The sequence below is a fragment of the Lepidothrix coronata genome, unplaced genomic scaffold, assembly GCF_001604755.1.
Source record: "Lepidothrix coronata isolate B3197 unplaced genomic scaffold, Lepidothrix_coronata-1.0 Scaffold48, whole genome shotgun sequence".
NCBI classification, from domain to species: Eukaryota; Metazoa; Chordata; class Aves; order Passeriformes; family Pipridae; genus Lepidothrix; species Lepidothrix coronata.
In genome coordinates, this window is record NW_016690228.1 from 1,893,604 (window position 1) to 1,921,583 (window position 27,980).

At 40.1% G+C, this 27,980-nt stretch overlaps 1 protein-coding gene across 2 annotated transcripts; it reads right to left on the bottom strand.

Moving 5' to 3' along the window:
* Positions 1-27,980, bottom strand: HTR2A (5-hydroxytryptamine receptor 2A). Of its 2 annotated transcripts, XM_017815182.1 has the most exons (4): positions 27,882-27,980; positions 26,406-27,078; positions 22,162-22,362; positions 1-4,559 (listed from the first exon to the last, which is right to left on the bottom strand). In XM_017815182.1, exons 2-4 carry the CDS (start codon positions 26,818-26,820, stop codon positions 3,760-3,762), a joined length of 1,416 nt encoding a protein of 471 aa, XP_017670671.1. In that variant the 5' UTR covers positions 26,821-27,078; positions 27,882-27,980; the 3' UTR covers positions 1-3,759. The 2 variants fall into 2 exon arrangements, with proteins under 2 accessions (XP_017670671.1, XP_017670670.1); XM_017815181.1 differs by having other exon boundaries at positions 26,406-27,905.

A 27,980-nucleotide genomic window follows, 5' to 3' on the forward strand; every position in this document is an offset into this window, starting at 1 on the left:
AAAACAACTGATGGCATTTAAATATTTTAATCTGCTTTACTAGCAGTGGGATCTAACAAAACAATAAAGCATTGGAACACCATTTTACATTAACATTACAAAATACAGCAAATGTTTTTCTCTATGTATTTACATAAGCAAACATATATGTATTCAAAATAGAATGCATCTCACTGTCTGGCAATAATTATATAAGTACAGTGCATGGTTGATTGGATGGGATAGATACATAGGAATTTTTACCCTGAAGTGTATAAAGGATGCACACCAGCTTAGGAGATACATGGTGAGCTTCATGTCTTTGGACATTTTTCAGATACAGTCTTAACAGTAATAAAATGTCAATCTACTTGAAAAATTGTTGGTTAAAATTTTTTTCAGATGAAGTGGGGTTTTTTGGATGCAGATATGGCAGACTGACTCAGCATGCTTTTCCTGTGAGGTAGGGGATGGCCCTAACCCTCTGAACTAATCTGTATGAATGAATGTTTTCTCTTTTTTCTTTTTAACTGAAAAATTATAAAAATTTCCATTCCAGTCTGATGCGTAATGAAAACATTCACATTTTTTTGCAAGATAGAGGTGTTGTTCTGAAGCTGGTCATACTAAACTGTGGTGTTCATCCCAAGTGTGGGCCCAGTGCTGTAAATCCTGGTTTAAAACAGCTGAACTTTGTCATCTGTCTGCAGCATAATGAATCTATTAATTGCTATCTACTGATGAACAACCTCCTGCAGGTCTGGTATGGCACCTAGAACAAATTCAGATCCTGACTGTCATCCTCACTAAGGCAAACTGCACAAAAATCCATTAACATTTTGGTGCAAGATGGCAGAATCAGGCCTCACTAAACTGTCAAAAATGTCCACAAAGAGCTGGAGATATTGGTCTTTAACTGCTGTGCATTCTTGGCTTTGAGAGGCTTCTCAGGCAAAAGCTGGTGATCACTCAATAAAACCTCCTGAGTGCTCAAAGAACCAAAATGTCAGGCATCAGTTATCCCTGTTTCTAAGCAAAAGATAAGTGTTACGTTATCTCCAGCTGTCAATTAAAGAAATGCTGTCAATCCTCTCAGGTCCAAAACATAGGTTTTATTTTAATAAGCTGGAAAAAAATGATTGTTCAGAGTCATTTTCTAATGAAACCTCAAGCCAGTAATTGAAACTCTCTCTGACTGTAGTGAAGTATTCCCTGTCAGTATTTGCAACCTGAGCAATTTGACATCGTGGAAGAGGAACAGAAGGTGAAATGAAAGAGAAACGGTGAGCTGATCTGCTCTGCCACATGGGTGAAATGCAGACAGTAAGTGGAGAGCATAAGCTGTGATTGTTAAATGTTCAATAACAGTTTACCAAGTGCAAGCTGGTGAAGGAGGCTGCTCAGACCAGCAACTGGAGCCTCAGGAGTCTTGGGAGGAATTAAGCCCTGGAGAAGCGCAGGGCCATATGCATCATACAGTATGCAGGTAGGCTTTGTTCCCTGGCACAAATGGGCAGTAAGACACAAAAGCTGGCTGTCCCATCTGCTTCTTTCTCTTGCAAGGCCAGAGAAACTTGCATCAAGACAGACACAAAATGTGGCAATTCCCTCCACTGGTGGAAGCCTCTGTGTTTCCTCTCCTCTCACACACAGGTTTAAAGGCCTTCAATCCCCTATCATCATATGAAGGCAATCTGGTTTGGTGGCAGATCTTGAGCCTCAGACCTCTACTCACAAAAGACCTTTGGTTTTATTACTTCCTACTTATTCCCTGAGGTGCCTGTTCCCAGGGGAAAGCCATTAATGACCGCGAGCTGATAGATGACATGCATCACTGCAACGGGGCTACAGCATGACACTTAGACCCAGAGATGGAGGCTGAGGCCTGTGGAATGAGTCGGTGTCACCACAGGCATGCAGAGCTCCTGTATGACCAGTGCATGGTGGCTCTGACTATCCCACTTTGGAGGAAAGGGCTCATAAAACTATCCGATTTAGGTATGCTGTGTATATAACAACAAAATCGGTTTCTTTGAATTTGGTCAAATACCCAGCCAGCTTTTAAGACCTTGTCTCCCACCGATCAGTATCTTAAGCTAAAAATCTTCTTCCAAAGACTCCCAGCTAGTAGGCTACAATCAGATTCAGTTTCTCTCTGTCCTTCTCTTTCTTTGACTTAGTGGAAATTTAATTGTTCTGTGAAAACTGAAAACTTCAAGAGAAGGTCTGATAAAGGTATTGGAGTTTGGTTTCGGATGGGCAGTGTTTTTTCCAGAGAAACTGGAATACATCCTGGTTCTAATGAGATTATGGCTGCAAAATTTATGGAATGAATCAAATGCTTAGATTTAAGTTTTGTCAGTGAATGCAACATTTATATTTCTTCTCTGCAGCAAAGTCCCACTGGCTTCAGTGACATTGGCTGTGATGCCCAAAAGAAAGGAGTTTCTTGACTAGGCGTGTCTGTCAAACAATGTTCTTTATGGAATGTATTCTGCCCTTGGAACTATGCAGGTGGAATACAGTGCCACTTAAAAGTCCTGTTATATTTCAAGAGAGCCCCATTTGCCCATAAATATTTCATTAAGGCTGAGTCCTAGTAGTGCAAGTTACTGACCATTCCTGAGCAATCTGCCTTAACAGCAATACAGCAAAACTAGGGAAAACAATTTTTAACAACTAACAGTTTTCTAATAATTCTGGCCCTACAAATCCTAAAACAAAACCAGGAGGACATTCTTCAAAATGGCCTTTTTAAACCAAAAACAATGAGAGATGATCTGCTGCAACCTTTTACTGAAAGCTTTACTCATGCAAAACTTCCTCTGACATAACTTAAATCAGCCTTTGTTAGAATTGAACAGAGGCATGGACCTGGAACAGTTCCTGAAATTATTTAGCAATGTTGTGCCTGGTTTTCCAGTCTTCTCTCACTTTACTTCCCTGACAACACCAGTGGGAAGAAGCAGGGAATCAATCCAAATAATTACTTTTGAAAATATTACTTTCAAGTTTTAAGCTGAACACATGAAACACGAACACATGAAATTTTTGAACAGAAATAAAGTACAATACATAAAATAAAGATTACAAATGGTGGTAGAAACAAAGGATCATTTAAGTATAATTTCTCTCTGAAGATTCCTAACTTGAAATACAGAACAAACGGCAGAAAAGCCCAGTGACATTTCAGAATGTTTACTCAGAAGGAAAAAATATCCATAAAACAGTTAAAAAAATGCCCATATAATTAATCTATAGCAGTTTTAATAGATTTTTTTAAATAGTTTAAAATTTATTTTAAATATATATTAGCAAATTAACCATAATTTTATTTAAAATTTGGTAAAGTGCTCATTCAGTTAATGATAACAAAACTTGACTGTAGCAAGACAAACTAGCTGGAGCCTATTCTGCAAGAACATCAAAGGACAGCTTAGCTTTCATTTGCAAAGAGAAAAGAAAGGCATAAGTTTCTTCACAGCCCATATTATAGTACCAGAAATTGCATTTTTTCTTTAAGAAATATATCCTTTAGAATATTAAAAAAATAAGTTTAATAAAGCCTGTGCTTAAAACAGCCAAAGTACTGTATGAAAAAAAATTGCACATTTGATACCATTAAAACCCTGTTTTTCATCCACAGGGTAATATGAGGAGTATATGATGTTATTGGAAAGTCTCTTGAACAGGGCTGATTTTCCTAAGCTATCAGAGCTTCTTCCAGCCAGGTGAAATTTTCAGCAAACGCACGGTGGTTGTCATGGCAGCTGCCAGCCATCACACACCACTAACCTTTTCGTTCCCTGGGCTGATACTTCCCTTAGAGGTACCATCCAAATGATGTATTCCTATTGTGACCATTGAGTAATCCTTAGCCATCATTTTTGCCTCCTTTTTCAAACTCTTCATTTGTGCTAGCTGGAGCTGGCTGGAATCATATGCAAGTGCTGGGATAGTGTTCACTAAAATCAGCTGGAAAGGTTTCTTCTCCTCCTTGTAGCGACACTGGATGTAACGAGAGAAAGCTGAGCGGTAGGTTTTATTGAACAGTGTATATACGAGTGGGTTGACAGCTGAAGAAAGGTAACCAATCCAAACAAATATGTTAAGGAGTCCTCCAATGACTTTTTCATTGCATGACTCCTTGCAAATTACAGCCATCACATTGGTGATGAAAAATGGACACCACATCACAACAAACAGAAAGAAAACAATGCCAAGAACCTTGGAAGCCTTCTGCTCATTGCTGATGGATTGCATGGTTCTTCTCCCAGAAGTCCCCATGTCTCTGTTCAAGGAGCGCTGAAAGAGTTTTTCTGAGGACAGGGAACTCTGAGGGAGGAAGCTAAATGAAGCAAACTTGGTCTTTGGGCCAATGTCATTCACACATAGCATAGCTTCCTTCTGCAGCGACTTGATGGTTAAAAAGTAAGTGACTACCATGATGGTCAGAGGGATGAAGAATGCCACGAAAGAGCCTACTAGAACAAAATTCTCATCTGCAAGTAAGCAGCTGCAATTCTTAAACACTTTAGATTTATCTTGTAGTCCAAAGACGGGTATAGGCATGGAGATACCTGAAGGTGGATCAGAGAAAGAAGAGATTAAACACAATAATGAAAAACAACATTTCCGGTCTCCAAGAATAAAATAAACAAACATCTACCTGTGTTTTACCTCTGGCTGAGGTGATCTTAGCATATTACCTCAGCCACAGGCAGAATACATTTGTTTACATCCAACTGTCCCATGACACACGGTAGCCACAAAAGCATAACTCCTTAAATTCTTGGATTTTGTCCCCTTATAATGATCTCCAGACTTGTGTCTTGGTTCCTGCCACCTTTGCAAAGGCTTTTATGAACTATGATCAAGATGATACTGCCTTTCTTTTCTGAAGTGACTTAAGAGTGATCTTGGACTGTTTCACAGTAGAGAATTAGAACTGTTCTGGCACTGGTTTCTGTGTAGGTTGGGAAATTCTGGTGTCAGGAAAAAAGATAAATTTTTATAGTAGGTCTACAAGTAATCTTTCATTGGGTCTTTCCCTTCTCTTCCTGTAATCTCCATACAGTCAATGTAGTCTAAATGCTAAAAAAACTTTCCATGGCAATGGAAATGGCAATGAACAATGGGGACAAGTTAAGCCCTGAGAGACACCAATATGAGGCAGCCTGAGATGTGGTTTCCCTTCAGAACTGCAAAAGTCCAGCTGCTGTTTCTTTGCTTGTTCTTTTGGGCTTTTTTCAGCATTTGTCTCTTTCCCTCCACACTTCTCTCGATGAGAGGCAATGTTCAGACAGTTACAGGGATGATGTGCTGTGAAGACAGCAGAAGTGGAGTTGTGAAGCAGGGGGTGATAATGCGGCCCTGTTTGGATAAAAGCAGCTAGGAGTCTGATTCCTGTGGAAAGTTAGCATAATCTGGGAGCTTGAGTTCGATTTGCATTTTTTAACAGAAATCCCAGTCGCTGTATTTGGCTTATGAGGAAGAAAAACATTAATTAGAGAAGAATTTCTTATGATGTGAGGAGGATGATGAGGCCCTACTTTGTTCAATGTATGCCCAAGAATGTCCCTATTGGTTCACAGATGAGTTCTGAAACATCAGCTTTTCAATGGAACCTCCCTCTACCTCTCTTTCCCTTCTTCCCACTCTGGTGCTTAGACTGGGAGCCCTTTAAAAGCATAAGCTATCTCTTAATTTCACACACTTCCAGTGCCCAGTGCAACACCTCCAGTCCTAGAGGAAAGCTGTGGAGTACAGGCTCAATACAAAAAATAATAATAACAGTAATAATAATAGTAGACTATTATTCTCTTCAAATGCTTCAGTCTTTTGGTGCTTCTGGAACTTCTACAAAGACCTTTATTTTTCTAAGAACACTGTAGCTTAATTTATCTTTGCAACTTTGAACTGAGTCATGGCAATGTCTCAGTCCAGTTTAGAAAAGTGCTGCTCTTATCTGCCCAGGGCAGAAGCTGGTGGAGAGCCTGTGGTATTACCCTTTCTGCTCCTGCTGCACAAGCTCTAAATGCTTGAACTTGCACTAGGAGAAGCCGGTGGCTAATATGCAAACTTGTGCAGTGTGTGGCACCTTCTGAGTTGAGCTGACAGAAACTTAAGTGACTCCAGGAAAGCTTCTGGCTAAAAAGGTCAAGTTAATCTGACTGACAGCATGGAGGAAGAGGTCACCTGCAGGAAGCCAGACTGCCCAGCTGCAGCTGAGTAATCTGTGTTGTTGAGCACCTCCAGGGAAATGAGGAATGCTTTGAAGTTCCTTTTCTTTTTTTAGGATGAGTTGAAGGGGTGATGAAGGCACACAGTGCCTTCCAGCATTAAACTTCAGCTGCATGAAGACACAGCATTAGTCAGAGCAATACTACAAGTTTCCAGTCTGCTTCTGCCCTGTGCTGATAACAGCAAGGCTGTTTTTATATTTCAGTCAAAGACCTAGTGTGAACTGCAGAGATAAAATAAACAATGGTATTGACAGAGTTAAAAGATGCCTTTCATTACTACCTTATGGTTCAGCTGCATGAGGAGGCGAGTGCAGAGGCAGCAGCACTAGAAAGGGGAAAATTTTAGCATAATTGCATTCTTTTTCAAGTAAAGGGCCTAAGTCAGTTCAACTCCTCACCTGAAACACAAGAGCAGCAAATCCCCAACTGCTTTGTTTTGTTGTTAGCAGCTTCTGGAGACAGGCATCTAAACCCAGATTTCTGGCTTTAAAAAATGGAAATGAGCTTCAGCTTGCAGCTGAAGTTTCCACATTTCCTTGTCATTCCATTAACAAGCACAAAAGTGCTGCACCCATCAGAGCTGTAGAAGGCATTGCTGGTCATGTAAATTTTTCAGAGTGACCATTCAAGGCATCTTTCCCCTACAGCCACAGGTAAGAGGACCATATAGTTTGAAAACAGCAGAGGTACCACGTTTCAGTGGCAAAGAACATTAACTGCTGTAGCCTGCTTTTTGTATACACCCCAGTTTAGCTGATGCAGGGGATCCCACAAATTATATTCCTGCATGGAATAAATAAACTTCCAGCCCATTTTTCTGTTTTCCTGTCTCTACAGGGACTAAACTTACTGCTCCCTTCCTGAAAGGAGAAGAGTTTGTCCCTCTTCAAAAGGTGGTCTTTGGCTTCTGCAGCACGAGTATAGCAAATCCCATGAGGACCAAATTCAAAGGCAGTCATGTTTAAACTGTAAATAAAGGAGCTTCCATGTGCAATCCACATCCACTATTATGATAGAATTTTTAGGAAGCATTACATATGGCCAAGAATATCACCCACACGTCACTGAGGTTTGATCAAGATCAAACCTGTAAATCCGTAACAAAAAGTCCTGGTATAAGTTGCATTAACATTGTTGCAGCTGACCAAATGAATTCTTTGAAAGTTGAAGTTCAGTGATGTATTTCATCTTGTTGTTTCAGAAGTATAATTCCTTGTTGGTTTATGGTCCTTGCTTTCCAACTCCCTGCTCTTGGTGACTGTGGATGTTTAAGAAGATACAGATGGTGCCTGAGCATTCAAATGTCATAAGAAGGAAATAAGCTTCACAAGAAAGGGTCATGCAGTGCTACCAGGTAGGGACAAACACATATTTGGGAAATGGAGCATGTGCAAACAGAAGATCTGGATGAAAGAACTTGATAGGGCTGTAACAGAACAGCTATTCCACACCCTGCCCATTCCATGTTCCCAGCTCCCCCCAGCCCAAAGTCAATCTGGAAAAAACCTAGTTATCCCCTGAGGGCTTTTTTACGGTTTATCTTTCTTGGCTTCCAAAACAAACTAAACTGAGGCACGAGGAAGCATTCAGCGCAGAATGGGAGCATCCATCCAAGCCCTGAAGGTACATTAGCCACTCCATTTCCAGTTGACGTTCCCACTTTAAACTTTTTCCCTTGTGGACAAACCCTAAATATTATGTTCCTCTGGTACAAGGTGGCTTATTTATACAGCTTGATTTATACAAGGTGGCTGTCTCAAACTAGGGATTTTAATAAACCACACAACAGATCCCAAACAATAAAGAGCAGTAATAAATCCTGCATTAAACCTCAAGCATTTGGGCACAATTTCAGAACCACAAAAGGCTCTTGAAAACACCAAAGGTTACGAAGTAAAGCAATGGCATCCTTCTTTTTGTTCTCTCAAAAAGCCTGGTAAAACTGACAAAGGTTGATTTAGTGGAACACATTGCTGACTTCAGAGGTATACAACAGCCATAAAACCACTTTAGCTGGACAGGTAAACTGGGTTTGCAGCTGCCTTGAGCTGCTGAGGCTATCAATAAATTAAAGCTAGAATTTACAATATGCCCTGCAGGATGGCACACTCATGTTACTTAGGGTGAACTGATAAGGTCAAGGTTCCTTCTGTGAAGTCTCCTTCAAGCAGAAACTGTCAGTCACATGCTTTCACCTCACATATATCCATTTCAAATTATTATAATTCAAATGAGCCTTAATACCGTGTGCCTTAATACCATGTACCTTGATAAATGTCCAAGGGATAGAAATCACCTTTTTGAAACGTCATTACAGTTTCTCAATAAAATTTGGCACCTTGGTTCACCTTCTCATGAAAAAAGAAAAAAACCTCCCCATCTGAAGTTTTAGCACTCACATTGATTCAGACATACAGGTTACAGGCCAGCTCATGGGCCACTGCACAGAGATGTGCTGTGACACTGAATCTGAAAGGATTTCTGCTTGGAGAAACCAGTCTCTCCTTCAAGCAGCTCAATGTGGCAATACTGTCTAATTTCTTTATAAAGGCCCATGCCCAGTATCTGATGCCTTTTTGTGGTCAGAAAATGTCGTCCTTTGGTACATCTACACATTCAAACAACAAACAGTAGTCCATGTACACTCGCCTGCTACATCCCAAGTCATACAAGGCATACTCTCAGTTTCATGTTGTATAAAAATTTCCTTGTTGAACACTGCCATCATATTATTTTCGATATTTTTTACTTAAATAACCACCCAAAATAGTATTTATTCATTTGGGCTGCCATGGTGTGTGTTTGCTTGCTCTAGGAACACAAGCCACAGTCAGTCACTTGCAGAGGGAGGACCATGGACCGTGTTCTCTCCTGAGTATCCAAGATGTAAATATACCTGAATCTTATATCAGGAGCTGGAGTTTAACCACAGCTACTTTCATTTAAACATCTGCAGAAGAGCCACTCAATCTGGCTCCATGTCTCTGCTGGTGTTTGGCACTCAATAGTGTGGGAGTCATCATTTCCCTAGAGCTGCAAACACTTAGCTGTTTTTTTCTGCATGCACCTGAAAATGTTCCCAATCAATTCCTTTCCAGTCATGGCAAACCTTTCACTGTTATAATTTTTTGCTGCCAGAATAGTACCAGCCACATTTTCAATAGCAAGGTTGTGCAGTTTGCTATTGGGTGGCAGTGCAGAAGCAGAAATTTCCACCCGGGGAGAGGGGATGTTGAAAAGCTCTGGGTGGACTGAGAATCACCATCTGAGGCTGCATCTAGTTAGCATGAATGTTAAAAAACTTCTGCCTTTCCTAGTCGGTGCAGCAGTGTCCCCAAAGTCCTGGGCTAGAATTTCTTCTCACGTGTGAGACAAGCATGGAATTCTTCCCAAACAGTAGGTACATTTGTTGGTGGGGGCAGGAGTGGGTGAGGAGCTTTCTCTCACAAATTCCCACATAATACTTATTTCAGATGGATTTCTTCGAGAGCTAAGTGACTCATAATGCTGGTGGAGTATCGTCTCCTTTCTGCATCCTGAGAGGCTGTCCTCATAGGATTGGAATCAGAGTGGGTCCAGACATTTTCCACATCACTGTTTATAAACTAAATTTAGTCCTTTATTCAAGGGCACACACAGGCGATTTTCTATGTCTTTTCCTTGGAACACTTTATTTGGTCACATATCTTCTATTTAATACAACTGAAAGAAAAACTAATTTAAATTTAACTTCACATAGGGGGTGCCAGGTAATACTTGGATTACTCTATTAATTTTAAAATGGTTTTGTTCTTGGCAGCTTGGAAAATCTCTAAGGAAACATTATTTAGCCTAGTTGAAGATAGATTAAATTCCTTTTATGTGTGAAAATTATTGTAATTGATCATTTATGGCATAAATCATCTATTTCACTTCAGAAAAACAAAATCAGAGAAGTCTGTGTCTTCCTAATATGTTTCTCATTTATGTCCTCACTCCTGAAGCCTATTTCTTACAAGAGCAGAGGTGTGTCTCTCCAAATTAATTTAGAGGAATGTGATAATAAATTAAATAGAAATGGGATTAGAGGAGAATTACCAGGAGGACGGTGCAAGAAATGAAGGACAGGTACCCCTTTTTTGACCTAAGTGATTAGAAATCCAGGGCTCAGAGCAGGGTCAGTTCTGAGAGAGGCAACAGCTGATGGAGTCACTTGCTGCTTTGGTATAATCCTATTCACTCATAAAATGTGCAAACAGTCCAAAGGCAGCAAGAATCCAACAGCAGGAAGCAGTCTCTTTGCTTTTGACTTTAAATGGTTTTCCTGCTTATACACACCTCAAATCCTCTTTGTTAGTTGTGCTGCAGGACTTGTCTACAGTCTGATCCTTCTTATTTTCTCATTGGATTTTCCAGACCTTTTGCATAGTAGTTTCCAGTCGAGCCTCTTCACAAACATAGTCTTTGCTTTTCAGCTAGTGAGATTATCTTTGGTTTGGGTTAAGGCTTCTGCCGTGCTTATTGGCTTCTCACAGAGATCTCAAAGTGAGAGAAGTTGTTATCCCTCTGTGTAATATGGTTACTCAGTCACTAAAAGGAGTAGCAGAGGCATATAGAAGTCTACACTTATCAAACAGTTAGAAAAAAAAAATAAAGGTTTATAAATGTCCTGAAGAAATTTCTTTTGAAAAACGATCCAGGGACTGGGGATTTCAGATGATGCCATTCATGTGTGCAGCAGAGAGCAATGGTGAATAGATCCCAGCATTTTCAACTGAACGAGCTGAAAGAGAAAGTCTTGTTATTGCAACCAAACCCTCTTAATTTAGTGCCCACACAGGTTGGCACAGGCTGCTTTCACTGTCTGCTGACTGCAGTGGGCAGAGGCGAAGCCTCCAAGGGATAAGAAACTGCTGGACAAAGCTGTGCTGCCTGGTCTGGTGTTTCATAAGCAGAGAGGCAGTCGCACGTCTGAAAGCTAGTCTTGGTACCTCATTTGAACATTAATTATTTTAGTTGTTTCCTAACATGCTCGTAGTTATTCCCAGGTAATGACCGTCTCGACATGTGACTGACTGCCTGTTGCCTCATTTTAACTGAAGCTCTGCAGTGATTCTGTCTTTGTAGAGTAAAAGTCTTCCTTCTTGGAGTTAGCATACTGCTTGTATGAAACACCTGCAGGTAAAACCTTCACCTCTAGGGCCAGCAAATAGAAAGAATATGTAGAAACTCAGAAAATTAAAAGACTTTCTCAATTTATACAGAAATTTTCTTTTAGATGACACATACTTGCATTCAATCTGCTTGTTTACTATAGCATTTATATCTACTGAGGGGCATATAACTTTTCTAAACAAGTCAGAAATACCAAACTGCCGAGTAAATAGAATTTTGTACGATATGGCTCAAGAAGAAAATAATGTGTAATACACGCCATTTTCTTCTCCAGGTCTGCCATGGATTTGATTAATCTTCTTTTTACTATTCTTGGTTAGACCTCATGGTCTTATTATGAATATTTTAGTGATGTTAAACCTGGAGAAAGATGTCAGAAAACCCCAGCCCTAGACTCAGTAAGGGTGTCAACCTTTCGACAAGAAGTAAATGTCTCTGCCTTGTGTAGATTATTGTGTAAATACAAGACATTATAAATGCATGTACAGGAAAGAAGAGGCAGACAAGAAGGTATCCGCGTCTGCTTTTGCAGCAGAAGGCCAGATAGAGCGGTTTAGCTTCAGGATGTCCAGGAGGTTAAAAGCCAACAATAGAGACAGCCTAAAAATCCTTTTCCTCTTCACTGATCGAGAGGAACCCACTCACATTGATCCCCAGTAAGGAGCATACTATCACGCCATATAGAGCCAACTTGTTCACCTGAGAAAGCACCATCTCTGTGTTTCCCATGTGAAAACTTAGCCTAAGCTTAGAGATGGGACAAAGAAATGTTTACAGGAGTCATTCAGCAGTGTTTTAGTACCACATCGCCACATCACATCTGAGATGAAATTGCTCCTCTTGCAGTCTGGTCTTTGGTGAGATTGAGACTTATCACTGTCCCTGAGCCTGGAAAGAGTAGATACTAAGATGGTGTCTGGCTAAGCCTGGACCGGAGGCCAACAAAGCAGCTTGCCCAGGGGATGCTGGCTGAGCAGAGCCCAAGTCCAAGAAAGACAGACAGCAGTTACAATCCTGCCATCAGCTGGGGGTTGGAAGGGAGATGGGCTTGATATTCTCCTCCAGGGAACATAGACTGATGTCAGCTGTGTAACCCCTTCATCCGTGGTGATTAGAAGTAATGAGTAAAGAGCTGAATATTTAGTCTGAAAAACTGCAAGAGATTCTGCAGGTTTTCAGCCTAGCTCTGTGCAGAAGGACGACGTGCTTCTCATTCTATTTAAGACTGCTAGTTCTGTGGCTCAGCAAAATGAAGCGAAGCACGTTAAACACCCTTTTTCTGTTCTGTGTACTCAGTTAATGTGGGTTTTAAGTTCTCTGTAGCAACGGTTTAATTTCTACTCAAAAGAAGTTACAAATTTATGGTTGTCACTGGCTTAGGTAAATATGTTAATCTGAAAAGTGCCTCTGTGTGGGATCAACTCCAGCCACCTGTCATATCCCTTCTGTTTAGTGTGGGACCTCTCTGTATTCTGTGTTGGATGGCTTCACAATGTTCCCTGTTCTGTCTGCTAGGACAATAGATTTGGGAATAATTGTGCTTTGAGAAAAAAGAAATACCATATCTTTGTTACAGGATCCTCCTAGATCACACACTATCAGTCTGTCTTTTTAGCTATGAATCTCCTGAGGGGTCCTCAGGGCTAATTTATTATGTGATATACATGCTGCACACACAGTAGAAAACTTATCGTAGCAATAAGCTAGAAATTGTGGAAAGATCTTAGATATTCCACTACCATAAGCAACTAACGTGATGCCTCTTGGAGCAGTCTAAGTGATAAGATCCTCTACTATCCCAGTTTTTATACTTCTGGGCTTTTAATTATTACATGATGTGAATTGTTGAGTGCTGATAGTTTACTGAACTCTGCCTTAATCCTCCACTGAATGGAATAGATTTCTGTTGGTATCTCTGAGAGTTCTTCAACTGTGCTACTTGGCCTTGTTTTGTAGTTTAAAAGGAGACTGAATGTAACTATCAGATAAAATTTTTAATTATTTTTTTTCACAACAATTTCACACTCCATCTGAAGGCCACAGATAACCAAAACTGTAATTCTTCTGGATTTTGTAGACCTCAGACCATGTCCCAGTTTTTTCTCCATGCCTTTTTTTGCGGTCGCTTGCAGAGGCTGCTGATTGGGCAAATGGTCAGCTTATCACTAATTACACAAGGAGACTGAAGCAATGGCTGGAGAGTTATCGGGGTCGATGCCCTGATGTGATGGATAATTTGGAAGGAAAAACAGAATGAGAAGCATCTTAGAGGCCTGCACTGGTCTGCAGATCGTGATTCAGGATGCTGTACTTTATGTTTTACTGCCCACCCTGTGGCTAATGCCCTTCAGCCTGACTGAACTGCTCTTCTGTGGAGTCAGTCAATGCCTTGGTCACATTTAGAAGGCAGGGTTAAAGAAGAGATGAAAAAGGGATAAATCATATCTGCCCATATTTCCCATCTACAGGTATCTATGAGTGCTATAGCATGATTCCTAGGGTTATCTTTCTGCTAAATGTCACAAAGCACCTTGAAAATGAAGAATTAATACATAAACTCTCCTTGCAACAAGAAATGCAGGAGGGATCTCCTCATGTCCTGTAGTGATATGCAAGGCACTGCTGGTTTTAACTGGTGAACATTCAAACTAAAACTTCTGGGTACTTCTGTGCTTGTAAGGAGAAATTTACACTGCTTACTCAGTGTACCTGAGAACTAAACCCAAATAGTATTTCTGTCAGGATACTCACAGTTCAGCTCAGTCTGTGATCCTAGCAGTAGCGGTCAATTTGACATTTCGAAACTCAGATCAAATACAAAATGATAACAAGGGCAATGTTCTGCCAAAAAGAAACAAGTCTTCCCAGTGGGTGTGATTTACTTTCAACATAAAAGCAGGATTGAATGCTGTGAAATACACAGATTCCAGTTTTGAACAGCCAGAAAAGAGAGCCCTTATCACAATGCCACAGCCTGCTTTCAGAACATCTTAGGAGTTCAACAGGCTATCTTCCATCAATGACTCTGGAGGATATCATAGGAGAAATCAGCTGGCAGGTATTTCTAAATTTGTTGCAGGTAATTAGAAATATGTTGTCTCAGTTCTAACAAAACCCCTGACTCTTATTTGCTGGGCTTCTGCTTAGAAAGGATGCCAGTGGTCCAAGCCAGGAAATGCATGGGGAAAGGTAATTACAGCCTTGGTGTGTGATAGTTTGCAATATTCCTGCTAATTGGGATAAATGTAAGGATTTCATTTGAAAGTAGAATTCTGTGATACATGTATCTTTCTTAATATCAAAAAATGCAACATCTGGCTTAAGTCAAATTTAATTCTTTAAAATGCATAAAAGAAGTTGTGAAATTGCTCTGTATAATTTTTAAATGAATGAAATTTTCTCTCTTCTTGACATTTTCTTTTATGCGACACAGTGCTACTTTATCAACACCATTTTTTCATTTAGAAGATGATTAAATGCAATTACAGTGTACAGATGACAGAGTTTATAATTCCCAGCATAATTCCTTGCACACTTCTTTTCTGCTCATTTGTATTGTATGTGGCTTCTGCTGTGTGGAAATCCCAACTCCTGACTAAAGATGCTCAAGTAACTTCTTGGCAACATGGAATCCCCTTTTGAGCATGTACTATTGTACATACCTCCTGGGAAAAGACTACAGCAGCCTGTGAACATGTCCTTTCTGCATTTTGCAACACCTCACATTGCACTTTCTGCAGAAAAGGGTATCCTGCAATAAGACCCAGGCTCATCCTTCCCCCTCCACATGGGAAATCCATTATGGATGCTTGTATGTATTGTACACTGGGCTGGGAATATGACTGGCTAAAAAGTACATCCTTTCAGAGGAGGGGGAGTAATTTATAATAGATATTATGCTGTTATTGCCTTTTTTTCTAAACACATTCCATTTATGGATATATCTATCTCTGATATATCCTACGAAGAGGGACTGGCCATACTGTAGGTCATATTGCCACCCAGCAACTTATTCATTTAAAGAAACCTGAAATAGAACAGGCCTGGACCAAGTGAAATTAATGTTTCTTTGCCTGCAGCTTCAAGAGGAAGAGGATCATGGTCCTTGTGGTCTTCAAAACAATGACAAGTTTAAAAAAAAGACAATTAGCAAATTCTTTCATCAGTACCCTAACTAACCAGGTTCTTTCCATATAGCTCTGCTATTAAAAATACAGCTCTATTGTTTACAACTTGCCTTTAAAAATAAAACCAAAGCAGAAAGAAACACCACATATTAATGCTGTAACCACTCCTCATTCCTTTTTTTACCTGTAAGGCAGAATGTTTCTTGCAAAAGAAGTGCTCACAAAATGAGTGTGTGCCTTTTTCACAGGCAATAACCTTCATATCATCTTGATGTAATTACCCAAAGAATACTGTAAATGTATACATAATATTCTTTATTTTTATATTTAATTATTCTTCATTTAATGATACATATCTACTGGTATAATGTGTTCTACCCATCCAGATGTATGCCAGGTTGCTCATTGTGTCTAGTTTGGAAATATATCCCTATGGACATATGAACCTATGTTGTTTCTTAATCTCTGTATTTCCAAATCCAGAGAATTCAGAAAGCATTTCAATCATTAACATTCCTTTGAGCATTTTTTTCATAAAGAAAACAATAAGGTTAGTAACACATCCATGTCAGATAATGAAAAAAACATAAACAAGTTTAAAATGCAAGCTTTTTGAACCTTCATGGTTATGAGAGGGAGATATGGGTGGTAAGCTGATGGTCTGGTGGATGAGATGTGTTCACTCTTCTGGGAACAACAAATCAAGTAAAGGATTCTGTTACATGGGAAATACAGGAATAATTGACATCAATGAGGAAAGTAAATAGGATATTTATGTCTCTTTCTCAGAACTACCTCAAGTAATGTCTCATAACCAGAATACATGTGCTACTCAACTCAGAAATGTGCATCACAACAATAAATGTCAATTGCGTGGAACTGAATTTTACCTTCCCTCAGACAACATATGTAGGAAGGGCTTGTTCATTCATTAGTTGCCACTACTGTTGGAGTCATCAGTACAGCAATGAACTTTCTACTGAAAAAATTGTTGCTGACTACTGAGCCTCATACACTGTCTCTATCGAGTAATAGAACGAAGATTCTATTTCTGAGTTGATTTGAATCTCTAATACTTTATTTAAGAAATTTCATGCCATTTAAAAAATTTCATTATAATTGATGCAAATTTCTCTATTTTTGACAACATCATTATGGCCTTTTATTTTTATGGTGGCATAAATGTCACCATATGTCCACAAATGTCACCACTATGTCCACAAATGCTAAAGGTTCCAGGGGATTGCCCAAACAAAAAAATCTACAATGTTTGCCCTTGAGATCCTCCAGCTGGAATGAGCAAACAGTATATTCACTCTCTGATTATACTCAAACTCTGATTTAAAGACTATGATAAAAATAAAAGACCTGTTGACCAAGGAAATGATTATAAAAACTGCTAAGAATGCAAAGTCAAGTTTTCAAAAGAAGAAATAGAAGTGAAGTGTATGACTACATGGGAAAGAGGGTAGTGTAGTAGGTATTTCAAGTTTAGCTGCAGCACTTCCAAATTTAGGTGCTCAACTTTAAATCTATATTGTCAGAGTACAGTTCAGTGTGTAATTCTTTGCAATTTTATATATTTTGGCAGTATATTCCATTTTATAACAAATTGTCTTTTCCTATGCCAAGCCATCCCTAAATTAGACTTGAATGAAATGGCAAATTATGTTGTCTGGAAGAAATGGATGTGTAGCAAATTCGGGATGGGGATTCCCAACCTGCCACCTCTTGACTGTTTGTTGCCTTTTGAAAACTGTAAAGGGACTTTCAAATGAAAGCTGTTCTTGGCAGAAGGAGGAGTGAGGCAGAAGGAGGTCAAAATTTTCAGCAAACCACAATCCAGAGACACTGGTGGTTGTACTCTCCCAATCCCTGCTCCTTCCCTGGCCCTTCATACTCCGTAGGGCAACAAGAAGTCACGCAGAGAAATTGCAGGCTGCCTGTGGAGGAGGTGTAAGCCTCTGTGTCAGCAAAAGCTGCCAAATTATCAGGGGCTCAGTTGCACTGGACTTGTTTGGTATACCTGGAGGTAACTTCACCCTGCACTTTGGAGAATGTTGCTTCACATGCTACAGTATTTCTAATTTTTGAAGTCTCAAAAGCAATGGCAAAATTTTAGAGTTATGTGGTGGGAGGTATTTTACCAGCTGCATCCAGCTCGATGTTGGAATTTTTTTCTGCATGAGAGGTACTGAATAAATCTAAGTTGTTAGTGACTGGGGAGTGCAGAGACTGCCTGAAGGCAGTGAACAGATGTGTAGGCTGAGTGAGAAATGATAAGAGAAAACTCAGCTTAGGGTATTTGGGTTTCATCAGAATTCACATTACTTAGACCATTAACAGAGGAATAGAGAGAAATAAGAACTGAGGAATGTTATATATATAACGACTTAACATTCATGACTGTAAGTCTTTTATGCAACCCTTTCAAGGATTTTTGGAAGAAGGAATGATGCACTGTTAGCCTCTCGCAAACCAATGTGTTTGTTAATCCCGCTTAGGACTCAAAGGTATTTTACCCATATTTTTAGCATAGGCTCTATTTACAATTCTATAGATTCCAGTTCTATTCAAAATTCTAATTTTTCTAGCAAGGGGAAATGCTTTGGCTTTTTACACCTATTCTCAGTAATGACCTCTGTGCTTTAAAACAAATGGAACAATTTTCAGGGTTTAATGGGCTTTTGCCTTCAACAGCTACAAATAATCTAATTATCTAGCCACCGTGGGTACTGGATGATTTAAGAATTAAAGACACGATTAGAATCTGTTACAGTAATTAGAATCTATTTTAAACCAATTGCCTATGGCATTGTATGGTCTAGTGAAAGAAAGGCTGCTGGCTAAATGCTTTTCTTCCACTAAATGCAAAAACAAATGTTAGCACACATTTATTTTTTTTTAACTGAGAAAGTCAAGATTTCAGAACTCAGGTCAATCAAACTATTTGTGCTTTTTTTCTGCTGTTTTTAAAATGCTTCATATGTCACTGAAGCCAATGAAAGGAAAATCACTGATTGACTGGTCTTCGGATCAATTAATTGAAAAAAATTATGAATGTAGTGAATAGAAGGAAAATTACAAATGTAGTGAACAAAAGTGTAATTACTTAGGTAAATTAGAAGTCATAATGAAGGAGATGTGGGTAGATAGGGAAGCACTACAAGAACTTCTGCAGGCCTTACAAATCATCTACAAGTATTTGCAGGAGTCAGTGAAGCAAGAGGATACGGGTAACCCAACTGATGTAATGTTCCTGGATTTCTAGAAAGCTTTGACAAGACTCTTTCATCAAAAGCTGTTAAAGAAATTAAACTGTAATGTCAGAAGAAGAAAGATCCTCTTGTAGAAAAAGGATGAGTTGAAGGACAGAAAACTGAAAAACAAGAGGTGGGATTAAACAGTTTGTTTCCATAGTGAGAGTGGTAGAAGGTAGCATCCAACAAACCCCTGTGTTCATCAGTGCTGTTCAGTCCAGCCATGACCTATTTGCATGGACACTGGAACTTATTAAATGTGCTGGCAACACACAGCTGTTGGCTGTTTTCCCCTCTTCCTCTGCTAAAATGAACCTCTGCACAGGAGAATATAACATCTTTCATTTCTTTCTCTTGCTTTTTACCCTCCATCTAATACATCAAAGAGTTCACAGGGCACCAGCTGAGCTGCAAACTACAGAAGCATGGGGAAGTCAAAAGATATCTATCTGAGGCTGGAGAGCAAAACCTTGGATCTGAATTTGTAGGTCAGATGTCAGCCACACCATGCACTGTGCAGGTTGTGTTGTTCCCAATACTGGCTCTGCCTGTGCCAGCTATCACAGAATCACAGAATGGTTTGTGTTGGAAAGGACCTTCAAGATCCTCTAGTTCCAACCCCCGTGCCATGGCAGGACACAGTCCACTAGACCAGGTTGCTCAGAGCCCCATCCAACCTGGCCTTGAACACTTCTAGGAGTGGGGCATCCACAACTTCTCTGGGCAACCTGTGTCAGTGCCTGACCACCCTCACTTCACCCTGGGGAGAGTTCTCAGCCATAGCTATGTGAAAATGCAAAGAGTTAAATAATTTGTAGCCCTGTCACTCTAAGTAGCACTGATAGTCTAGAAAGTGGTAAATGATGCATAGAGCACCTCTTTGTTCAGGAAGCCTGTCCCACTAGTAAACAATATAGAAAGAACCTTCAGAAACCCATTTCCTACATATTCTGAGCTGGATGGTGGCAGGTCAGGAGGACAGGGTTGATGAATGAGTCACAGCAGGTTGCATGGATGATCTGGGATCTGTCAAGGTTCCTTAAAATAATGGCTTTTTTTTTTCCTAATAATATAGTGATGTGCCATGGCGTAAACTCAGTCCAGCCTGGCAGTGACTAGCTCATCAGCTTTTTTATAGCTTGCTATGTGTTTTCTTCCCTGTCTGTACTCTGGAGTGCACATCCCACTTGCCAGTTTATCCATGACACTGTTCCATGCTGGGAACTGACCTGTCTTCCTTCAACTCATCTCCCCATGCCCCTTGCTTCCATAGGACTAGAAACCAGCTCAGCACCACTTCATTTCTGCCCACCTCAGTGTGCTTGCCTGCATTCATTTATATCTATTTAACCTTCTCACTCTTTTGATGACAGGCTATGTGTGAATGAGATGGAGTTTAGCCTATCAGCCCACCTGTTTTCCTGACATCCACTGTTCCCTTACATGTGTCCTTAGCCAGCTTCAGTAAAGCAGGACTCCATCCCCTTCACTCATGCCACAGCTGAGTAATTTCCAATAAAATAAGGAGTTGTACTTTTCAGAGTTATATAAATAGGAACCTTGCCATAGTAATAACAAATATCTGCATCTTATCTTATTGCTGTTAAAGTTCTCTAGAGAGCTAAAAAGGTGTTTTTACAACGGGTAAGTTATCAGTTATTACCGCAAAGAAGTTGTAACTTTTGAAATTAAATATTAAGCTATGTTCTGCTACAGGACATAAACCATTTTCTAACTAATAGGGCTTAAATAATATATTTTTATGGATTCATTTGAATAGGGAGCTAATTCAGATACTCTGGCAGTAAGCCCCTGTCTGAGAAAAGATACTAAGCATGCTGGACCACTGGTTTGCCTCTGGAATGGTCATTCTGATCATTTGGTGAATTCATGTTTCAAAAGGATAGTAATTTCACACACACTAAGCATGAGGTACCACACATAAATGCAGACAAACACAGTACATACAACTTTAAGGACTGCTTGACTTTTTCATGGGGTTTAAAGACTGAGAAAACTGGACAGAATAATTAATATGTTTTCTACTTGATTGATAAAAATGTGACTGTAGAGAGACAAGGTACGATTCATCTAATCTAAATGAAGATATCTACATCTGAGTTGCTATAGGTTTCCTTTATAGTTGAGAGCAAGGCATTTTTAGGGTGGGGTTCACCTGGCCTTTGCTAAACATCTGCATCTAATCAGCTGAACTATGTACCCAGAGGCACACATGATGCAGTTGAACTTCATTAAGTCTTGGAGATCGCAACATCCTCCTGTTGAGTGAGGGCTCATACTATTTCTTGCTGTGCAGCAGAAGATACAGCTATTTTAAATCATGTAAATCCCAGACCGCTATTTCTCAGACTGTAGGAGTCAGGGGAGGTCAGGAGATGATTTAGAGCAGCAGGCAGGCATCAGTGGTAGACATCATCTCCTTTCCTTCCCCTCAGAAGAATGGTAAGGGATCACAATTACCACTTGCAATGATTTGTATTAGCCAGGGAGGCAGCTAATTACCTTTGATTGCTGACAGCACTCATTTCTTTCAGGGTGAAAGAGTGAATGTTTCCTGCCTCTGAATAAGTGAGCTGCCAGTGCTCAAGGGTCTACAAAAGTAGAAGAGCAGAAAGGGAGCTGCATTTTCAAAGCATTTGAGAGCCTCTGCCCCAGGTATGTGAGGAAATCCCTGATGGCATCACACATCAAACTTCCACCTCCCATGCCATGAGACTGCTCTGCTCCTGCTGCCACCATGGGAATGGAAGAACAGTGCTCCCATGCCTAGTCTTGGGGATGTGGGTTTTGCCAGTTCAAAAAGAGATTGATGTACTGGGTCATTCAGAACACTGATTTTAGACTGTAACTCTGAACTGTCCTCTGGAGAAACTCCTCTCATTCACACTGTATACAGAGCATTTGTTGTCTCCTAAATAGGGCGCATAAATTCCCCACCATATGCACCAAGAAAGGCAGAGAAGATCTGCCCATAAGAAACATCTTTAAGCAAATTACCCTAATAAGAAACTGGGAACAACTGACTTACATAAAACAGCAAAATATTTTTTTCAGTTGATATACCTTTTTTCTTTTCAGATGTTAGGGGAATGATGGATAATCAAAATGAGAAATAAACACATCTTTAAAACAAACTTCAGTGCAATAGTCCTATCACTGATGTATATTCTTTTAGTGACAGTGCTGCTCAGTCCTCCTCCATTTCCCATTGTCGTTGATTTCCACTGCAGAATTGCTACATGACAGCACTTCTTAGACTATTGAAAGCAAAATATTGTAGGGAGAGAATAAAAAGTTTTTGACTGCAGTATATATGTAAAATCCTCTCAAAAATTAGAAATCTGCAATTACATTGTGAAATATTACCTCACTTACCAACTGATATGGTCCAAACAGCAATTATTTTGGCAAAAGCCTTAGTTCTTGAGTTAAACCGGCTGTGGTGGATGGGGTTTCGAATGGCAATATAGCGATCCAGTGAGATGGCACAGAGATGCATGATGGAGGCAGTGGAGAAAAGCACATCCAAGTAGATCCAAATGGCACAGAGCTTTGTAGGTAGAGGCCATGTGTATCCTGCACAAGAGAAAGCTGACATCAGAAAAAGATGTAGCATACATCTTTTGTTGTGACACATATGTCTTAGGGGGGAAGGTCTTTCTAGGAGGACAGTAGTAAGGACTAAGTAGTGGTAAGTGGTAGGTTCAATAGAAGCTACCTGACACTGTTTAAAGAAAATACTTTCATTTGCTTGCAGCCTTCTAACTCTGTAGATTCAGGGTTAACTCTGCCTCTTTCCCAGGCTACAGGCAGCATATGTTTTTTATTTTTAATTCTATTTGTATAACACTGATGCTTGATGCTATAATTAACCATTTCTGGCAGCAAATCTATGAAAAGAGAAGAAATTTTCTCATTGTAAACCTGCAAGTTCTCAATTTTTTTTCAGGACTTTTTATGCACGTAATTACTGCATTATCAACACCTGCTGATATGCAAAGCTGCCTGAATTCTGAAACTGAAACTTTGGATTTAGTGGCAGCTGAAAAAAAAAATATTTTGTTGCATATGAGTGATATTTTTCTCACCTGTGTTTAAGCATCAACCATATACTTGACTAAGGATATTCCCTCTATCAATGATTATTGATAGGCTTCTCCAGGAAATGCAATGCAAAACCGACGCATTAGTGTTTACCAATATTCAACCCTACAGCTTCTTTGCTGCACATTAAGCCTTTCCTTTTTCCTTGTTCTTTCCACTACCCATGAAGATTAATTGATTGCTTTCCTTTCTGGAGGCTATCAGGAGATGGCTATCATGTCTTGTTGAGTTTTGTGTTTATTTTTTTTTGTCTTCCAGACTAAGAAAAGCCAAGTACTTTATCTTTTTATTACAGATCATGCTTTTAAAACTCTTGTCCTTCTTTTTTCTCTGCCCTAGAATCTGTTTAATTTATCTGCGTCTTGTGTACCATTCAGTGATTAAAACAGGACTCTCTACTCTTGCAAAGGCCTCCTGACTGCAAAGTGAAATACAAGGTTGCTTCATGGGTGTTGAAGGAAATGTCTTTACTTATGCAACCTGGAATGATGAGTGCCTTTTGTATGAAAATATCATGCCAGTGATGCATGTTTAGCTTATAACACATTTTGACAGCTAGATCTTTTTCATCATTCTTGAAGCCCGGACAAATTTCCCCAGCAGAAGTTGGTTTGCTTCTTTACTTTTGCATTTATCCTCACTAAATGTTGTTTGTTGATTTCAGACTTTCTCTTCAGGGGTCAAGATGCTTGTTGATGATTCTCATTCTGCCTCTCTGAGTGCTTGTAACCTCTCCCAGCTTGGTGCTTTTAGAAAGCTGTGTAAGCTCAAACTCCATACACTATATGAGTTGTTAGGAGCAGTACTGAGCAGACCCAGGCTAAACAGAACCCCGCAGGACCTCCGTTCAAAGGCCCTTCTATTCCTGCAGGGAATCACTAATAACTCTCCTTGGAGCAAGTTTTGCAGTTATCCATGTCCTTATCTGATTTAATTTATTGATTTAATTTAGAGCATACTATTCAAGCGGCCTGTGACAGTGTGGCATGGGGCAATGGCAAAGCTCATATTGTGAGAATATGCTAGTATTTTGGGGAGTGCCTGTCTCCTTTGGAGGCATAGTATAAGATTTGCAACAGCAGGAATGGAGGGAAAGGCAGAAGAGCTCTGTGCCTACTTAAATTTAGTTTCAGTGGGCACTGAGGAGACATCTTTCTTGGTGCTCTTGGATTGCTCCAATATGAGCTGACAAGCCATACAGCTTTTATGGATGTGTTTTATCATGATTTCTGGTCTTTCAATGGGAAGTCTGGTCTCCAGAGTGTGTTACATGATGGCTGCCTTTCAGGGGCATGACTTCCCAGTAGCATCCCTCTGTCAGGCCAGGCCAGTTTACACAGGGAAAAGCGTTAAAGTATTTTTATACTTGACAACATACATCTGTTCTCTTGCTTCAGTGACCTTCGGGAACATATTTGTCACATCCTTCTAGACCTCTTGTCCTTGCTATAAACGTGGATGGTGCAGGGATAAAACAGCATCTGCCAGATAAACTTCTTGAAGTCTACATGTTCAAGAGAGGGGAAAGTATGAGGGAGAAAACTCTGGATGCAGTAAGACTTTGGAAGGGTGTAGATAATATCTTCCAGGCAATTTTCTGCTCTGTGGGCACGTCCATCTTGGTAGGACTTGCTGGGTGTCTTTTTTTCCAGCAGAGGCTGGTGCTGCTGGGTGGATGGAGAAGTCTGCCTGGCCCAAAAGGTGCATACTGGGGCAGGCACATAGCTGATATGGCTGGGCACCAGAGCCAGAATTGCCCATGGTAGCTGTAAAGCTCTCAAGAAGAAAATCATATCTCTCTGGAGCAAAACAGCCCCTTTGAGGGGCTGTGGAAAGGGTGGTAGAGCACCCTTGCTCCACAGCCTCTGAGGTGCCCTGGCAGAGTAGGTGTATGCAAAGGCTGCCAGTTTGGGTTCAAGACTGTCAACGTGTGATGTGTTTGAAGTTAAGCAGCTGAGGCCAAGCAAATGCTGCTGTGTAAGGGGAGGTTTCCCTCTGTGCCATCACTGGTCATCCTGGAGGTTGACAGTGCACCACACCAGACAGCTCTCCTGGTACCTGTGTCCACCATCAGATGATTTTCTACTCCAAGTTACGCTGCAAAGGCCTTCCATTCCTGGTCTTGCAAGGGAAAAAGCAGGAAGAGAGGAGGCAAAGTCAACACAGCCTCTCCAGTACGTCTTTAGGTGCCCTGCTGCTCCTCCGCGCCGGCCGTCGCCAGAGAGGGCGGTGCTGCCTTTCCCCGCGATGAGGGCTCCGGCTTCACGGCGTGTGGGAAGGACGCCCAGCACCCCAACCCCCAAATTCCCTCCCAAGCCGCGAATTTCGGGCGCCTCTTCCCTCGGCAGCGGAGCCTGGCCAGCAGGAGTCCCTGTTGCTTGTCTCAGGGAATCGCGCACGGCTTAAATTGCACTCATCGGACAATTTCTGTTTTACACTCTTTCTCCCACCGAAGGTAATGGCACACTAATACAGTAAATCACAGCGTTACACCATCACTGATGCTAAATACAGTTTGCAAATGCTACGGAGGGCAATCTGTGTAGAAATACTGAAAATGGAAAGCAAACTCTCAGTTTGCTGGATGAAATCTCCGTTGAAGTCACAGGTTCATGCTTAGACCTTTAGTCCCAAAATAGTGAAGGAATAGAAATCTTTCAAACAATCTCACTTTCCTCCTGATGTTGTCTAGCTTCTTCTTGAACTGTAGAAATTCAGTTGTGGCACTGGAAAACTCATTTCTGAAGTTTAGAGATAGTAGCAGCCTAACAATATTGTTACTGAACACATAGGGTGCTGCTTTTTCCTATGTGAGCTTGCTGCAAGTGATTGTGGTGAAAATGAGAAGAGCTGCTATTAATCACCTGCAAGGGCGTGAACTGTGAGCCATTATTAACTTAATTATCAAATAACTTCTCTTAAGAAATCACAGCTTTGCATTTGTAAATGTTACTGAAAAAATTAGGTAGAATTAATTCTTCCATCCATTTTTTAACTCTCAAAATATTTATTCCAGCATTTGCTTGTAAGTAGATGTCTAAGCAGGGTCTTGGGAATAAGAAAATTATTTACATTTGTATTACTTAATTAAAAATAATTGAAGGGTTGCCTACTTTGAATCTAAAGGTGCTTCTGTGCATATTTGCAGAGCAAAGTAACTGGCCGGACCCTATATTCTTATTAGGAATATTAAAATTATAAGCTAGGGTAAAAATCCTGAAAGCAATAAAGAAAACAAAGCATCTTCATATACACTTTGAGACAATTCATTTAGCAATTGAGTAATAAACTAATGTTCTGGCCTGTGTTTAAATGCCTGTAACTAGAAATATAAAGTAGGAAAAGATTCAAGTACTTCACCTATTCCATCCATCAACCAGTTACATATATTTCAACTTACATGGAATGATTACAGTTTTCTGTAGTGACAGAATAAAATAATAATTACAACAGGATGTGCATGCAATGTTTAAAGCTTCTCAATACATGCAGTAGATTATACAGCAAATACTCACCGTACAGAATAGTTAACATTGACACAGGCATGACAAGGAAACCCAGCAGCATATCAGCTATTGCAAGTGACATTAGAAAATAGTTAGTGGCATTCTGTAGTTTTTTCTCCAGTGAAACAGCCATGATGACAAGAATATTTCCAGCAATGGTTAAAACAATCACTATTACTGTCAGCAAAGCTGGCCAGTTTTTCTGTGAAAGCTGAATCAGGGAAGAGTAGCACGGTGGACTCGTGTTACTTTCACATGAAAGATTGGTTAGATTTTCAGAGTCCACAGTCAAGTTAATGAGATGCGATATATTAATCTCTCCAGCTCCATAAACATTTCTGTAGAGTCTTCTCTCCTGATTTATTTGTATGAAGGAGTTTGCTGTTGGGTTCACAGAGCTCTCCTCATCACAAAGAATATCCATTGTTAAGTCCAAAACCACAGAGATAAATAGTGAAGAACAGGAAATTATCACCCTGTGTCACCATTGGGCATTATATTCCTCAGCTGTCCATGCCAGAAGTTGAGGGACCACAATCTTTTGTTGACTGTATTCTTGCCACTAGTGTGATGTAGAAAAACATACCAGAATTACTCCAAAAGCTGAAATGTTTTGTTTTCAGTTCCATAGAAAGTCCAGTGTTGGCATACATTGAAAATCCAGCTGAAAAGCAAAACCAGGCTGTAGGATAGAGAACGTGGATTTGAGGCTTCAGAGAGCAAAGATGTTGGAGAAATAAAAGAGAAAAAACTTTTCCAACCACTAGGACTCCCCTCTGGAGCTACATCTTATTGCTATTGGTAACTGTAATCACACAATTTTAAACACAGCAGTATTAAAATAGCTTGCCATATTAAACAGCAGAGCTCTTGCTTCCGTATTAAGAAAGTTGATTAAAGATTCCATCCAGCATCTTTCTGTTGAAATAATTCAGTATGCCCTTATTTATAGTGCATCTTCCATAATATGGCTGATAGTCTCTGTCTTCTGTTGTATTTCAGTATCATTTTCAGCCTCATATTAGAGATTACACATTCTGCTCCATGCTGATTTTTGTGGCTAATTGTACCTTTTGGCCCAGCATGGTTTTGGCATGGAAATTAAACAATTAGATACTATTACAAAAGAATACAATTTAAGGAAGACTTACATTGCACTTCAGAGCCCACTTTCAAACTGCAGTTAGATGCACTTTGTACCCTGGTTTACGATATTCTTCACTATATTTAGCCAGTTTTGTGCCCTTTTTCTTCAGTCTCTTCCATAATGCTGTAATTTGAAATAGTTTTTTGACTTCTAAACTGCACACTTGAGTGAAGCCAGTTCCTGTGCTGCGAGCCTTGCTCTTTTCTTCTGAGAGATAGGCTGCTTGCCGGCTCTTTCCCTGTGCATTTCCCCGCCCCAGGGCAAGCTATATTTAAAGTAATAACAATATCAGAGCCCTTCTTGAGGTGACACAAAAGAAAGCACATGCACACACTCACGAAAAAGCAGCCTCCTCCTCGGAATTACTGATTTCAACAGGAATGGAATTTCTTGCTCTCTGTCTTGTTCGGGTTGTCAGACCTCCCACTATCTGGATG